The following is a 15,631-nucleotide window of genomic DNA, read 5'->3' on the forward strand; positions in this document are numbered from 1 at the left end:
TTCGTCCATTCCTGAACTTGATCCGAATTCTTAGTCTAGAAATGCCAGCCCGTTTTCTTGACTCCTGGTGGAATTGGACTTAGGCCGTCCCTGATGACAAGTTCCCTATCTTAGGCTTAAAGGCTTGTACTTTAAAGGGGGCCGCATGGTCTCTTTTGGTAACTCAAGTCGGTGTTCTTGAATCACAGTGACTGTTAGCAGCCCACCGAGGTCAGAGTGCAAGGTTTGAAGCAGAAGGTGCTTTGTCACCTCTGACATTTAATTTAAGTCCTTTGGATTGAAAATCACCCATGTCGCCTATACAAGCAGCACTGCCTTCCCTGTTACGGTGAAATCAGGCAACGGCAGACGTCCTTTCCCAGGGACGACATGGTGGGCTTAATGCCGGCTCGGTTACGATGGGGCTCTCGTGCGTCACACCGGTCTCGGCCTCTTTGTCTTTTCTTAATCCTGGCGGGTGGAGAAGGGAGGCTCCAGAGAGCTTACAGAGTGTGCACTGGTCACACCCCCAGTGCTTGGCATACCTACATTTAGAGAAGACGTTCAGACCTCTGGTTTCTCAGCTGGAGTCCCCGTAGCTTCCAAGCCAGACCTTTGCTTAGGTCACCTGTCAGCTCATTCATCCAGGCCTAAGGTAGACGGAAGCAGTGCTGCTCAAGCTTGAATGTGCATTCCAATCACCTGGGGGTCTTGTTCCAGAGTAGATTTGAATTCAGCAGGGCTGGGGTGGGGCCTGGGAGCCCTTCTTTTCTTGCAAGCCTCCAGGTGATGACGTGGCTGGCCCACGGACTGCACTTTGAGAGACAACGGAACAAGGGCTAGCCCCCTGTGAAAGGGAGTGCTCCAAACAGTTGCAAGGGGGTTTCTAGGCAGCAGGCATATTTGTGACTGTGGCTGTAAAGGGCCTTAGCATTGCCAGCCCCCTGCTCAGCTGGGAGCCGGGGAGAAGACGCGTCTGGGACAAGACAGACACTCCCACGGCTGTGCCTGGAGGCTGTGAGCGCTGGGCTGGAAAAAAGCCCTCTCTTCTTACTGCTAGTGGCACGGGGACATCAGCAATCCTCGGAAAGCCGGTTATCACTGCCTAAGCCCCAAGCACAGAGGGGGAAGGCATGGTGGCCTCGGCCTAGCCTTGCAAAGACGCCTTCCAAAAGCATTTTTTTTTTTTTTCTCGAATTTGGAAAAATCCAATTTAGTCTTGATTCTGCCTGTGTGTGTTTATCACATCACTTCCTGGTCATTCTCACCACCCTCTGGCATTAGGTCTGTTTAACTTAGGATCGTTCAGGGTCCCGATTACGCTGTGCACCTCTCCTGCCTTATGCTTTCCCCAGCTCTTGTCTCTTTATTGTCTCTATGTAACCTTTGCGTCTGCCTTAGACAAGTATGCTCGAGAATTCCTGCATAAATAGGGTTCCACATAAACCAAAGACAGAGGGAATGACAGAAGAGGCAGAGTAGAAGAATTTTATTTATCTGACAGCCACCTGGCTTTCTTTCAGGCCCTGGGTGCCTGGGCCAGTACGGGTTTTTGTTTTCCAGGCCGTGTAAGGATTACCGAATTTACGGCTTCACTTTAGGCTCTTCTTTGCCCTTCCCACATCCCTGTGTGCTGTCCTTAATAACATGACTTCATCGGGCCCAGGGGGACAGAAACACTCCTCGATAGGATTCGCAGTGACTCAAGGGACTTGTAAAAGTTGACAGGGTAACTTACAAGGGAGCATTTAAATTCTTCAATAATTCATCCCCATGTCATATTTCCGTGCTCTGTGGAACAAATGTCACAGTGGTGTTAGGGGTAATTGGTCGTAACGAGTCACTGAAACACCTCTTCCTCTTTCTTCTAGCTGCTTCTCTTGACAGCCTTGCCGCTAACGTAAAGGTAATTGTAGAAATAGCATCTCTGAAATGACCGACTTCCCGCTTCTAATGTCGGTTATTGTGCCTTCCCCTACGAGTGGTGGGAAGTGTATTGCTAGCAAGTGCTGCTCATGGGACTGGATTGCTGGAGTCTCGGCAGAGTCTGAGCGATGCCTGGGCCCTCCTGTGTGCTTTGCGCTCGTTGGTTTGTTCCCCTCACGTATGCTCTCTTCACCTGTGGAGTGAATCTCCCCTGCATGTGGCCCCAGAACCTGCTTCAGGAGTAGGTGTTCTTCCTGCTGTTTTTCCTAAGCGGATACTTCCATAATACATATGGAGGTGGTAAGTCACTTGCTCTCGAAGTTTGATTGGTTTGGGGAGATGCAGGCTCAAACGTCGATGTTCCAACATGAAAATAGATACAGGCAAAGAATGGAGCGGATGGGGCTTTTCATGCTGTGGCATTTAAATAGTTTATTTAAAAAAAATGATGTCTTCACCAAACCTGATAATCCCATATGCTCATAAATCAAACCTCAGAGCACGAGTTTCTTTTGGCCTGTGGATATAGGCCAAATGTGCAGAATTTTGGTTACCTTGCCTTGACCTTGAGCTTCTGAGCATTTTGTCTCTCACACTGCCAGTTCCTGCTCCTCTTTTACTGGGGGGCTCCCGGGGGGCAGGCCCTCTATCCGCTCGGCCCTTCCTCACCCCACCCGCCCTCAGCTCGAAATTCAGCAAACGAGAACAAACTCACAGCTGAAGAATCATGCATGTTGTCCCTTAGGTTATCAAAGAGCCCGATGAACGGATTGTTTTAAGGAAAGAATCATCGTCACCTTTCGATTCAAGTAAGTTTGGAAAACCCTCACCCAGCTACAGTAACCAAGGGGATGCCGATTTCCTCGGGGAAGCTTCATTCGCCACCTCCCAGCATTCCAGATCCGCCAGCCCTCCTCGGGATGAGCCCCTTCTCTGCGACGAAAGGTCAGCGGCAAGCCCCCTGTTTATTTCATTGTGCGGAGAGTGTGTTGTGGTCTAGCAGGCGTGAAGCCTGGTCACTCCATCGCTTGCTTCCTTAGGGTTATTCAGCTGTTGATATGAAAAATCAGTGCTCGTTTTTAAGTCTTCCCAGAAGGAAGAGTTGAAGCCTTTTCTCTCGCCTGTGGAAAGCAGATCTCAGAATGTTTGTTGAAAATGGGACAAACATGGGGCGCCTGGGTGGCTCCGTGGGTTAAGCCTCTGCCTTAGGCTCGGGTCATGATCCCAGGGTCCTGGGATCGAGCCCCGCATGGGGCTCTCTGCTCAGCGGGGAGCCTGCTCTTCCCGCCACCCACCGCCTGCCTCTCTGCCTGCTTGTGATCTCGGCCTGTCAAATAAATAAATAAAATCTTAAAAAAAAAAAAGAAAGTGGGACAAACAGCTAACTTGGCATAGATGCTGTTATCTATCCATTTTTGTCTTCCATAAAAAAACAATAGGAGTGAAAAAAAAATCACTCATAGTTCTGCCACTCAAAGGCAAAGATTATTAACATGTAGGTGTATTTTCTCCTTTTTTTGGACATTTTTTTTTGGCTTATGTATAGGATTGACACAAATAACACTCCCCACCTCCTGCCCAGTTGCGTATATGTGGAAGGCAGACCAGAAATCGAGAGAAGGACCTTTGTTTTCCAGACTGTACCATCTGGTAAAATGACCAGCCAACCCTTCTGGCCTGGGACGACTGTGACGTCAGCCCTTGACGTCCTGCATTCTGGGAAACCCCTGATTCCCAGGCAAGACAGGACGGTCTGGTCACCTTAGCTCCGGGAAAATGGCACTGAAGATAACGTTTTTAAGACAGTTGTTAAAAATGGATAGTTGACATATTATACTAGTTTCAGGCTTACAGCGTAATAATTCCATTTTTGTGTATATTGTAGAATGATCATGCCGGTAAACCCAGTTTACCTCGGTCACCATACATAGCTACAGAATTTTGTTTTTTCTACAGAGTGCTGAGAACTCTTAAGATTTATTCTCTCTCTCTCTCAAAAAAAGATTTATTCTCTCAGCAACTTTTAAATATCCAAAATGGTGTTAACTGTAGTCTCCATGCATACGTCTCTATATTTCTTTTATAGCAGGAAATGGTCCTTTTGACTCCCCTGACCCCCGGAGTCCAGCCACCAGCAGTCTGGTCTCTGTAGCAGTGAGCTTGTTTGTGTTCTAACTTAATTCCACCTACAGATGAGATCACATGGTTTTTGTCTTTCTTAAGACAGTTATTCTGGGAAAAAAAAAAAAAACTAACAAAAAACAAACAGTTGTTCTGAATGCGGGCTATGCCCGTCTCCTCTTCTCTGCACTGTTAGTCATGACAATGAGGAGAGAGAGAGTCTCGTGTCTAAGTGACACGATTGCTCACAAAGGGACTTGGTAGTAAATCCCAGTAGTAGTACAGTAGGTAGTACTACCCCGTACGTAGTAAATCCCAGAATGAAAGTCACAATGAAACAAAAGTCCTACAGTTTTAATAGGAATTATGTTAAGTTTGACTAAGACTAAGAAAGTGGCCGTGATAGAATATGTTTACATTGAAATGTTGTATCATAGACTTGAGGAAACCAAGTCAAGTATTTTAGTACAATCTATTAAAGAATGGCGAATTCCTGATTACTTACTTTTTGGGAGGAAAATAACATGAAATAGATTTTTAAAAACCAGCCCTGGCACGCAGAGACGGGTGGTTAGAGACATTTACGTCCCTCTGTCTACTTGGCCTTCGTCTCCTCTTGGCTTAGCCTCTGGACATAAAGATTTTAAGCAGAAACGGGAAAGGACCTTCATCTGGTGGTCAGAGGATGTGAGTTCTGGTGCCCGTCTGTGTCTAACTGCTATGTGATCTCACAGAAGTGCTCAGCCCTGTAGATCTTCTAGACTTTAGTTTCCCCATCTGTAACAATGGGTGTGATGATCAAACAGCCATTCTCTTACAGGTACAAAATGATTCTCTGCTGTCAGAATCAGGGACAGCTTATAGCTTTTGTCCATGTGCCTGTGTTTATACATTTCCCAAACTCCTCGTAATCAGCCTAGTGAGCATTTCTGAGGGACGGAGTTGGGGCTGCCTCTGCTGAGCTGCTGTCAGGTGGACTGGGATGGTCAGGATGCGTCCCTGCGAGCCAGTGGCCCCCACCGTAGACCGGGAGGCCGGCTTACACTCCTGTCACTGGATGAGATGTGTTTAACAGAAGGACCAGCCACAGGTGGGTGAGAGAGAGAGCAGGAGGTGGGTAACTTCCTCAAGAGGGAGATTAGGAAGGCCTTATTTCTTTTTAAATAAATTTCGGAGATGGCTTGTGCATTCTCCAGCAGCCTTTCTTGAGCGTCTTTATGCAGCCGATCAGTGATTCTCAGCTGTGGCTCCCTAGGAACTCGCCTCCTATCTTCGGAGGCAGAATCCTTGGGCTTGGAGCTGGGTGTGTGGCGGCCTGTAACGTCTCTGTGGGCAGAAGAGAGCCTTAGAGAAGAACAAGATTGGTAGCCGGTCTGCTAGCCTGGAATGGAAACCCTAACATTTAAGACATTTCTCCTGATCTCTGGGAACTTGCAGCTTAGCAGAGGATTTAAAAACATGTGCCCAGAGGGCTTTCTGTCCGGCGGAGCTTTGAGAATAGTGTGGACCAAATGTTATCACGGTAGAAAGGAGGAGGGAAGGCACGGATGGAAAGCTTCCCGGAGGAGGGGGTATTTCCATGGGGGCCTTGAGGGGAGGGGACTGGATTATGATGGAGTTGAAGGAGGGGAGGGTTGGGCGGTGAGAAGGCAGGTGGCCCTGGTGGCGTCTAGAAGTTAGACCAGCTTGCGGGAATAGTGGGTGCCAAGGCTGAGAGCCTGAGGGACTGGGGAAGCCAAGCTAAGGAGTCTGGGTGTTGTTGGACGGCAGCAGGGGGTTTTTGCAGGTTCCTTCTTGGGAGTTAGCACATTTGACTGTAGGATGATGACTCTGGCTGCAGACCAGATTGTTCTCCTCTGCCTCTGGTGGATCAGCAAATTCTGTTTGCCCAGAGTCCCTCTACATGGAGAGCTTTGGAAATAATTTGACTGTGAATTTGTAAATTAGGCCATGAAACAGTGACAAAGGGTAGCATCGTCATGGAGAGGCCATCTGGTTTGCCCAGGACCGTCCCGTGTTTATCGTACATTAGCTAAAGAGAATGATTGTACCCAAATGTCTGAAATTCTTTAAGAATCTTTGGAAAATGGTCTTTGTGCTCTTCATCACCAAATGGCCCATTCTGCCTCGGAGTTTAGGCGTTGGTACCCACTCCCCTCCCAAAGATGAGTGAACAAAGGGACAAATTCAGTGACTCAAGGAATATTAAATACCTATGTGGTATTCAGTACCTATGGGGCCCTGGATTCCCAGTGCCAGTTTCAATGTAGGGGTGGACACAGACATGAGCCAAATACTGACCTGGTCTCAGTGGTCCAGCACTGTGAGCAAGGAGGAATGGACCCCAAGTGCAGGTGGTAGGGTAGCCAACTCCCTCTGCAGGAGGAGGTTAGGAAGGGCTTTGCCGAGCAGCCAGTGATCGGACTGAGCTCTGAAGGTGGGTAGGGTGCACACGAGTTGGGATCGGGGTTGGGGTGGCGGCCTTCCAGGCCCGGGCAGCAGTGTTGGCCAGCTGTGGAGGGGAGCCTCCCGTCGGAGGAACTGGAAGGCTCTGGTACCATCTGTGGTGACGTCTGGGTCTGAGTAGCCTCAAGTAAATGAGATGAAACATACAATCCTTGCAGCAGAAAACAGTTGGGGCTACATTTGGTGTTAAATATTTATGGATGAAATTTCTAAGGATTGAGAGAAATACCTGAAATGCCCAATAAAGTACAAGGAAGAATCACTCACAGCCACAGACTCAAACACCAGCCATTCTTCACATTCTGGTTGCTTTTATCGTCAGTGTGTATCTTACGTGGATGGTTAATGAAGACGTGCAAAGCACACTGTGTATATTGCTTTTTCCTGCTGCTTCTTGCTAGTAAATTATAAATAGCTACCCACTGTGTTCTGTACTCAAAGTCTCCTTTATAGCAGCTGCATAGTACTCTGCTTTCCTGTGTTGGCCAGGTTCCACCCTTGCTCTCAGTCCTCCTGGAGGAAGATCCACGAAAGGGTATGCAGTCTCCTGACATCCCACAGAGCTCAGCAAAACCTGCACAAGGTAGGGCTTCCGAGACAGCGGAATCTCTGCTGACAAAATCACATGGGAACGGGGCGTCAGTCTAGGGCTGGGAGCAGTGGTGGTGGTGGGGAGAGACAGACATTAATCCAGTAACCAGAGAGTTAAAGGTAAAATTGTGATGCTTACCAAGGAGGGGGCCTGGTGTCCTGAGAGCATCTGAAAGGGGGCACTTGGCTTGGTGGGGAATCAGGGCAGGCTTCCTGGAGGAAGAGACCAGGGAGCTTCCATCTGAGCAATGAGTTGCAGAGAGTTTGCAGGGTGGCACCCGCTGGGTGGAGGTCCTGCAGGGAAGGGGAGCATGGACCTTTCAAGGAGAGAAGATGGTCTCCCAGCTGGATGCCCAGACCTGTGCACCGTGCACAGGAATTCCCCAGTCCAGAGAAGTTGTGGTCTCTGTGAGGCTACAACATGGAAGAAAACATTAAAAGTTGATGAGGTGTTTTGGCTGTTTGACGTGTGGGATCTGGGGAGTGTTTCTGACCCATAGGTAAGATACACCCAGTACTTTCTCTACTGCAGACTAGCGGCAGTTAGCCAAGTGACCCATCGTCATGTGAAAAGAACTCAAATGAAAGGTTAGCAGTGGGCCCAGTGGTTGGATTTAAGGATACTGTGTCATAGTCAAAGGGGTCATCTTGGTCTTGACTGAAACACAGGCATAGCCCAGATTTATAGAATGACACTTATAAACGAATATTGATTTTCACAGGGAGGGGTTGTAAATTACTTTGCTCCCTCTTGGCAAAGTCGTTGGCTTTGCTTTGTTAATTTCTAGTCTTTTCAAGTAAAACAATCCTTTGAAAATGTAAAAAGAAGGGAAGGGAGGAAAGGGAGAAGAACAAGACAGAAGGGAGGATTTGCATGTTCGTGCACACACGCATACTAAGCCCTCCCCACTGCGGCGTATGGCAGACGTGAGGTCCATAGGCCTCTTAAATGCAGAAGCACACATCTGAGTAGCATTGATTTATATGTGTAACGATTTATATGTTACACTATGTGTAACGCAGTTGCTGGCTTGGCTTTTGTTATAGGAATATTCTGTCTCTGGAGCAAAGTATATCATTGAAAGACCAAGCTACCTGGTGAAGGGATACCCAGTGCATGAACAGAGATATTTTTAAGCTGCTGTCTTTTGTAAGTAAGCAGCTTAAGTGCTGCTTCTTATTTTGATTTGCTTAAATAATTTCCTGCTGTCAGGATGAAGTAATCAGAAAACGTGGTGGAGAGGAGATGGGGCGGAGACCCCAAGAACCACACAGGAGGACTACAGCATGTGTGTCTGTGGTCTGCCAGGCCTGTCTGTCTCTCTTTCTCTCCTCTGCCTCCCTCCCATCTTCTTTCGTGGCACCGCTTCTAGCTCCTTGAATAGTCTCTTTCCTGCCACAGGGCCTTTGCACCTGTTATGCTCTGTCTGAAATAGTACTTCCTGACCCTGTTTGGGTCACTTCTCTACCCTCTGGTCTCGTGACTTTCCAGGACACGCCCTTCCCCTCCAAGGCATTCCTTTTTAGCGCACCACCATTTCCTTTCCTAAAGCTGACACCATTTGTTGTTAAATTTGTATATGGGTTTTTATAAAGGGCTGATTGCCCCTTCTACTAATGAAACCTTCTGAAGGTCAGGGACTCTGTCCCTTCTGCTAACTAGTAGCCAGTTTTGGCACCCAACAGTGGAATCCCACTGAACATAGACAAAGTCAACTCCAAATGCCGGGTGTAGGCCCTGAGCGAGAACCTCACTCCCCCGCCCGCCACCCTGCTACCATCCTGGTAGCGCACGACCTCGGCACTGGGTAAATATTTTTTCGTGATTGAGTGTGGAATGAGGTGACGAGACAGCTGTAGAATTCAGGTGTGTGGTCAGTAGTTGGCCACACTGTAGGGTGACGTTATTCCTGAGGTGTTCTCTTCTCCTCCCTTTCTATCTGGGCCTGGAATTATGATAGCTCTTCCTTATTAAGCACTTTCCAAGCTCCAGGAACTGGTGCCAACACTTCACATGCGTCAGATGAGTTAATACCTAATTCTTACCACACCCTTATGAAGTAGGTTCTACCGTTAGTTCCATTTCACAGATAAGGAAACTGAGGCATGGGGAGGTTTAGGTGCCTTGCTCAGGGTCACATGGCCAGTGAATGGCATGTCTGGGAATATGAACCTGGGTGGTCTGGCTTCAGACATCATGCTTTTTTTTTGTTTATGTTAATTTTTTAAAGATTTTTACTTTTTTTAAAATTTATTCATTTGAGAGAGTGAGCAAGAGCATGAGAAGGGGCAGGGGCAGAGAGAGAGAGAGAGAGAGGGAGAAGCAGGCTCCCTGCTGAGCAGGGAGCCCGTTGTGGGGCTCAATCCCAGGACCCTGGGATCATGACCTGAGCCGAGGGCAGACCTTCACCGAACGAGTGAAGGCACTCCCAGCAACCGTGCCATTAAAGCATTACATTCCATTGTCTCCCCAAACCTAGAGTGTGATGGGGAAGCCCTGGGGTGAAAGAGGGGACCCCTTTGGAATTGAGCAGGGTCTGTGGACATCACCCTTGATCATCTCCCTTGAGGAGCCTGTGCTCTTACGAACGCAGCAACAACAGCCTAGTGACACTGAAGTTATTAGGAACCTTTCGGAGCCATGAAGGAGTGTGGGATGATGCGCTGGGTGTTCACGGTAGTCAGGCTCCTGGAAGTCTGGCTCAAGGGCCATTCGTGCTTTAGGCACAAGCCACCTGGCCCCCAGGCTGGCAGGACTCTCCGCCATCAGCACCAAGGAATGCAGAGGAGGGCTCGCTCCTAGCCCATTCCGCAAGCTTCTACCTCGGAACGTTCTGCTTGGTCGATGAAAAGATGGATTCTGGGCCACTTAAGCTCCAGTTGCCAAAACAGTCATCTAGGTATTTATTAGGCAGTTACACGGAACATGGCCCACGTAATGACCGCCATGGGAACACGGCCCACGTAATTACTGAATGCCAAGTTGTGTTGACTTCCAGCACGGGGGACATCAAGTTACATAAAACCAGCAGATACGTGGATGCTGGTGGGAAGGAATAGAGAGAAGGGAAGAAAAAAATTGAGCAACTCCTGTCTTAGAAAGTGGGTTTCCTTGGGGCGCTGGGCTGGCTCAGTCAGTGGAGCGTGTGACTCTCCATCTCAGAGTCAGGTGTTCGAGCCCCATGTTGGGGGTGGAGTTTACAGGAAAAAAAAAAAAAGAGGCAGAAAATGGGTTTCTTTGATGACACAAGTTCCCACCCAGTGGTTTGGAATATCCACCCCACATTGGGGTCATGCATTCATGGTGAGGCAGGGCCGGAGGAACGTGTTGGTGAACGTGTTGGTGGTTGTAAGGAAACTCAGGTGACTTCAGCTCGTCTTAAGCAAACAGGGCATTGATCAGAAGGCCGCTGAGTATCTCCGTGAATCCAGGGAGGATGCAAACACGGAGATCAGGCTGCTGAGATGGGACCGCTAGAGTCCCCCCTGGGGGTCAGGAAGACAGCTCTGGGAGGAGCATGTGCAGGAGCCCCCGCGGGCTCCCACCCCTTGTCCCCCGCTGGCTTTTCTCAAAGACCCCCTCCTGTGCAGCTCTAGTTCTTATCTCGTGCCTTCTCAGCCTCTGTGCGCTCCCTGTTGAGCGGACATCTCTCTCCTGGGTTCCTAGTGATCTCCAGACTCGGGGGAATGGAACAGTAAACCTTAGCGCAGAAGGGCCAGTGATCCTTGAGCCCAAAACAGTGAATCCCGATTGTCTGATAAGGGAACGGGTGGGGGGGGGGGGGGGGGGGGTTGGAATACATCTATTTCTTGTTATTCTGGATGTTTTGGGACTTGGTACTTTTGGTATAAAGTAGATGATCCCTTGTATACTTTGAAATGGTTAAAATTTTATAAACATAAGCACAATTTCGTGTTATGTAACTGTACCCCCCTGCCGCAAATCCCATAAACCACTTCCTGCTCCCTCCAGGATCAACCCTAGTTCTCTTGGAAGGCGTGATTGTCTCTGTGTCACGGTCCTTACCAAGGGTGGGATCTGATCGTCCCTGTCTGGCATGAGCTCACGGGGACTCCGCTTGCAAGGACGGGCTTCCAGGGCCCCCTTCTGTGACACCTCCGGGTCCCGCAGGCAGACCCAGGCCCTCTGCCTTCTGCTCCCAGACCTGCCTCCACTTAGCACCTCATTGCTCCAACCCTCGTATCGGGGTTGGTTTTCCGTAGGGTCACCCTCCCAAGAAGGGAGCAGAGACTGACCAGACGGCCCCAGTGGGGCCCATGAGTGTCCCACCACCATCCGGCCAGCAGGAGCCACCACACTAGGGGTGCTCCTAGGAGGGTGACCAAGGGACTCAGGGCTTCTGTCCTCAGACGCAGACAAGAACTGTAGCACACAAACCTTTCTAAAATTAATGAGGAGCAAATGGAAATAAACCAAGAAAGAAACAACAACAAAAAGACAGAGATTAATGAGAAAGCTGGTTTCTGCTCTGTCATGGCTCATTCGGCCTCCAGGTCCTGCGGCAGCGGCTGGCACGGCTTCCAACCTCACTTGTCCCCAGAGGGCAGGCAGGGGCTGTGGTACCTCCTCTCTCTGGGGTCCCTTCACCTGTGTGACAACCAAAGCAAAAAGCAGGTCAGCCTGCACATGCCCAGCTCCAACCCCGGGGCCTCTCTCTGACTCAGTCCCGGCTCGGAGGGGCCTGTTGTTTGGAGGCTTTCTGGGGATGGATACAGTGGATGATGTCACCCCTCCCTTCATCCCAGGACCTCTAGTCTCGCCAGTCCAACAGACACAGGTGGTGACTGGCCACCCAAACCACGGGGCACATTCCTGGGTCAGTGGTCCTCGATGAACATTAGAATCGCTGGGGGAGGGGGAGGCGCTCTGAAAACTCCTGATCCCTGGGCCTCGCTCCGGACCTGTTTAATTGGAATCTCTTTGGGTAGTGCCTGGAAAGGATTTTTTTTTTTAAGATTTTTTAAATTAATTTTTTAAATTTTTTATAAACATATAATGTATTTTTATCCCCAGGGGTACAGGTCTGTGAATCGCCAGGTTTACACACTTCACAGCACTCACCATAGCACATACCCTCCCCCTCTCTCAACCCCCCGACCCCCAGCAACCCTCAGCCTGTTTTGTGAGATTGAGTCTTTTATGGTTTGTCTCCCTCCCGATCCCACCTTGTTTCATTGATTCTTTTCCTGCCCCTAAAACCCCCACGTTGCATCTCCATTTCCTCATAACAGGGAGATCATATAATAGTTGTCTTTCTCTGATTAATTTACTTCGCTAATCATCATACCCTCTAGTTCCATCCATGTCGTCGCAAATGGCAAGATTTCATTTCTTTTGATGGCTGCATAGTATTCCATTGTGTATATATACCACATCTTCTTTATCCATTCATCTGTGGATGGACATCTAGGCTCTTTCCATAGTTTGCCTGTTGTGGACATTGCTGCTATAAACATTCGGGTGCACGTGCCCCTTCAGATCATTACGTTTATATCTTTAGGGTAAATACCCAGTAGTGCAATTGCTGGGTCATAGGGTAGCTCTATTTTCAGCTTTTTGAGGAACCTCCATGCTGTTTTCCAGAGTGGCTGCACCAGCTTGTGTTCCCACCAACCAGTGTAGGAGGGTTCCCCTTTCTCTGCATCCTCGCCAGCATCTGTCATTTCCTGACTTGTTCATTTTAGCCATTCTGACTGGTGTGAGGTGGATATCTCATTGTGGTTTTGATTTGTATTTATTTCCCTGATGCCGAGTGATATGGAGCACTTTTTCATGTGTCTGTTCGCCATCTGGATGTCTTCTTTGCAGAAATGTCTGTTCATGTCCTCTGCCCATTTCTTGATTGGATTATTTGTTCTTTGGGTGTTGAGTTTGCTTTTTTAAAAGATTTTATTTATTTATTTGACAGACAGAGATCACAAGTAGGGAGAGGGACAGGCAGAGAGAGAGGAAGGGAAGCAGGGTCCTGGCCAAGCAGAGAGCCTGATGCGGGGCTCCATCCCAGGACCCTGGGATCATGACCTGAGCCGAAGGGAGAGGCTTTAACCCACTGAGCCACCCAGGCGCCCCTGGAAAGGATATTTTAAAAAATGTTCTTTGGGAGATTCTGATGCACATTTAAGATGGAGAATCCTGCAGGCGGCTTGAGATGAGGGACTTGGAATACCAACCCCCCCAATCCTATACGGACTCTCTCCACGCCCCCCAAAAGGATCCTGTTCGTGGAACAGGATGGGGCAGGCTTAACAGTTCAGCCCAGCTTCTGTGCGTTCACTGTGAGCCCAGGACGCCGTGAACTCCTCAGGAGAACACTAAGAGGTAGACACTCGGCTTCTTCATCCTGGTGTGATGCAAAGAAGGCTGGTAGCGTGCGGAGGTCTCGGGCCGCTGGGTCCTGCTGCCTAGTGCGGCCTCCTCCCTCCCCGCGGCTGCAGAGCCGGCTCAGACCCCCAGCGATCCCAGGTAGGGCTGCGCGCCAGGACTGCGCTCGAGTGACCCCACCTTCTCCCCCGCGTGCTGACATTTGCCTTTTTCTCTGTAGCACGTGCAGCGCCTGCACCTTCCAGCTGCACAAGCGACCCTGAAGCAGAGCAGGAGGAGCGTCGGGGACAACTCACTCAGGGAGCCAACGGACTCGTCCTTAGAGAAAGGAACAACAGCTTTTGTTACGAATCACCCGTGTCTCACCCCTTCCAAATCAAGCCCTGTACTCAGTCATTTGTGCCCAGGTGAGAGCCACTGATTAAAGCGTTTCCTGTGTGGGGCTCCTATTTTCTTGTCAAGTCGGAGAATTCATGTTCTGGTCGGTCGATGTGTTTCGGGCTCCCAACAGAAAATAACCGTAGTTGGGTGGCTGGTGCTTTTTCATTTAGAAAGCCCTGTTTGGAATTCTAATGAAAGTGTCAGGATGCCTTCTCAGGTGCTCCTCATTTGTGTCACTGTGTGTGTGTGTGTGTGTGTGTGTGTGTGTGTTAAGATCTTACTGTTTATTCCAGAGAGAGCACGTACAAGTGGGCGCAGGGGCAGAGGGAGAGGGAGAAGCAGACCCCCCGCTGAGCAGGGAGCCCGAGGTCATGACCTAAGCCAAAGGCAGCGCTTAACCCACGGAGCCGCCCAGGCGCCCCACCGGATGTGTTCTTGGGAAGTTTCCACATTTTTCCTTCCTTCTTCCTCCTCCCTGCCCCTCCCCCCCTCCCCTCCCTCCGTCCCTCCCCCCTCTCCCCTGCTTTCCCCTCCTCCTGCCCTCCTGCCTCAGCTTAGATCTTACGGGAGCTCGAGGGGGCTGCTCTGTAGAGGGATAACCTGAAAAATCCTCCAGGAAAAGGCGGTCAACCCGATTTTCTTTTCGGTCAATCTGTTTCTTGGGTAGGTTTGTTTTTTTTAGTGTTAGGCTTGATTTACGCAAAGTCCACTGACAACTTCGGAAGAGGGAGCCTTCCATCTGGAGAACGCAGACCTTGCTCTAAAGATTCCCCTTCTAGGATGCATGCGTCAGGGGGGCCTGGTTTCTTCGGACGGTAGTGTACACCCCTCCTGTCACCTGCCCCCGCCCCCTTTCCAGCCGGGCTTAATACATTTATAAGAGGAACAAAACCTTCCTCCAGTATTTCTCTGAAAGAGCTACTTTAAGTAAATATACTCTGCAAACATGACTGCCAAAACCAGATTTAAAATGAGCTAGAAGGCACCTGGGGACACGTTCACACGGACTGGGGAGCATGAGGAGGAGGAGGGACGGGCCGGGACACGAGGGGCTGGAGACGCGCTTGTCTCTGTGCGGACGGGCCGGGCCCAGAGCCGGGGCCTGAAGACGGGAGCCTTGGTCCTTCCTTCGCGTTATAACCCGGCATTGTCCTCGGCCGTACTCTACGTCCTTTTTAGTTTTTAAAGGATTCAGTGAGAGTCAAATTTCCTTCTCTCATTTAGGACCACAGTAATCGGTTTGTGAGGTAAATGAGGAACACAACATTAATAAATAAAGGAGGAAAAAAAAACCCCCAAAACAATAAAACAAAGTTCATTTATTCTCTTCTCAATTTCCAGCCACACAGTAAAGGTGTGTGTGTTATAACAGGGATTTCATCCACTTTGGAAAACAGACAAATGCTTGATTACACCTGCTTGTCTGTTCGGGGGTGTCTGAGACTACAGTTGTCCATTATTTTGATGTCTAGTCATCATTAAAAATAAAAAAAATACTGTGTTATGTGAAGGCTGTGACCCGAGGCCCAGAAAAGAACCTCTTACAAAGGACATAAGCAGCTCGAGGAAGCCCATTCCAGTGGGTTGGCATCCCAGGTCCGTCGGCTCAAGCAGATGCCAGCACGGTCGCTGTTCAGGTTTTCCGAAATGGGTTGAGTCTGATTCCTCGATTCAGTTTAGGTATCAGATCTTAAATGCCCATACTTATTTAAAGTCTTTTTTTTTTTTCTGTTCTGCAAATCAATCTTCTTTTCACTTTCTGATCAGTCAACTCTATTGTTTATTCTTATTTTACCTTTTTTATGTCTCAAGGAGTTATTTCCA

General features: G+C 49.2%; 1 protein-coding gene across 5 annotated transcripts in view; it reads left to right on the forward strand.

The window, feature by feature from the left end:
• SPATA6L (spermatogenesis associated 6 like) overlaps positions 1 to 13,875 on the forward strand; it is a 52,148-nt gene extending 38,273 nt beyond the window's left edge. For 4 of the 5 annotated variants that reach the window (XM_004766185.3, XM_004766184.3, XM_045065023.1 and 1 more), the window contains 4 exons: positions 1,851 to 1,885; positions 2,651 to 2,850; positions 6,982 to 7,075; positions 13,647 to 13,875. In XM_004766185.3, the coding sequence (XP_004766242.1) occupies positions 1,851 to 1,885; positions 2,651 to 2,850; positions 6,982 to 7,075; positions 13,647 to 13,847 (530 nt within the window). In that variant the 3' untranslated portion in view covers positions 13,848 to 13,875. Of the gene's footprint in view, positions 1 to 1,850; positions 1,886 to 2,650; positions 2,851 to 6,981; positions 7,076 to 8,130; positions 8,234 to 13,646 lie in introns of all 5 variants that reach the window. The other variant, XM_045065025.1, reaches the window with a different exon arrangement.
• Positions 13,876 to 15,631: the final 1,756 nt, after the last annotated feature.

The sequence above is a fragment of the Mustela putorius genome, unplaced genomic scaffold (assembly GCF_011764305.1).
Source record: "Mustela putorius furo isolate JIRA1106 unplaced genomic scaffold, ASM1176430v1.1 tig00003854_pilon_pilon_pilon, whole genome shotgun sequence".
Lineage (NCBI taxonomy): Eukaryota > Metazoa > Chordata > Mammalia > Carnivora > Mustelidae > Mustela > Mustela putorius.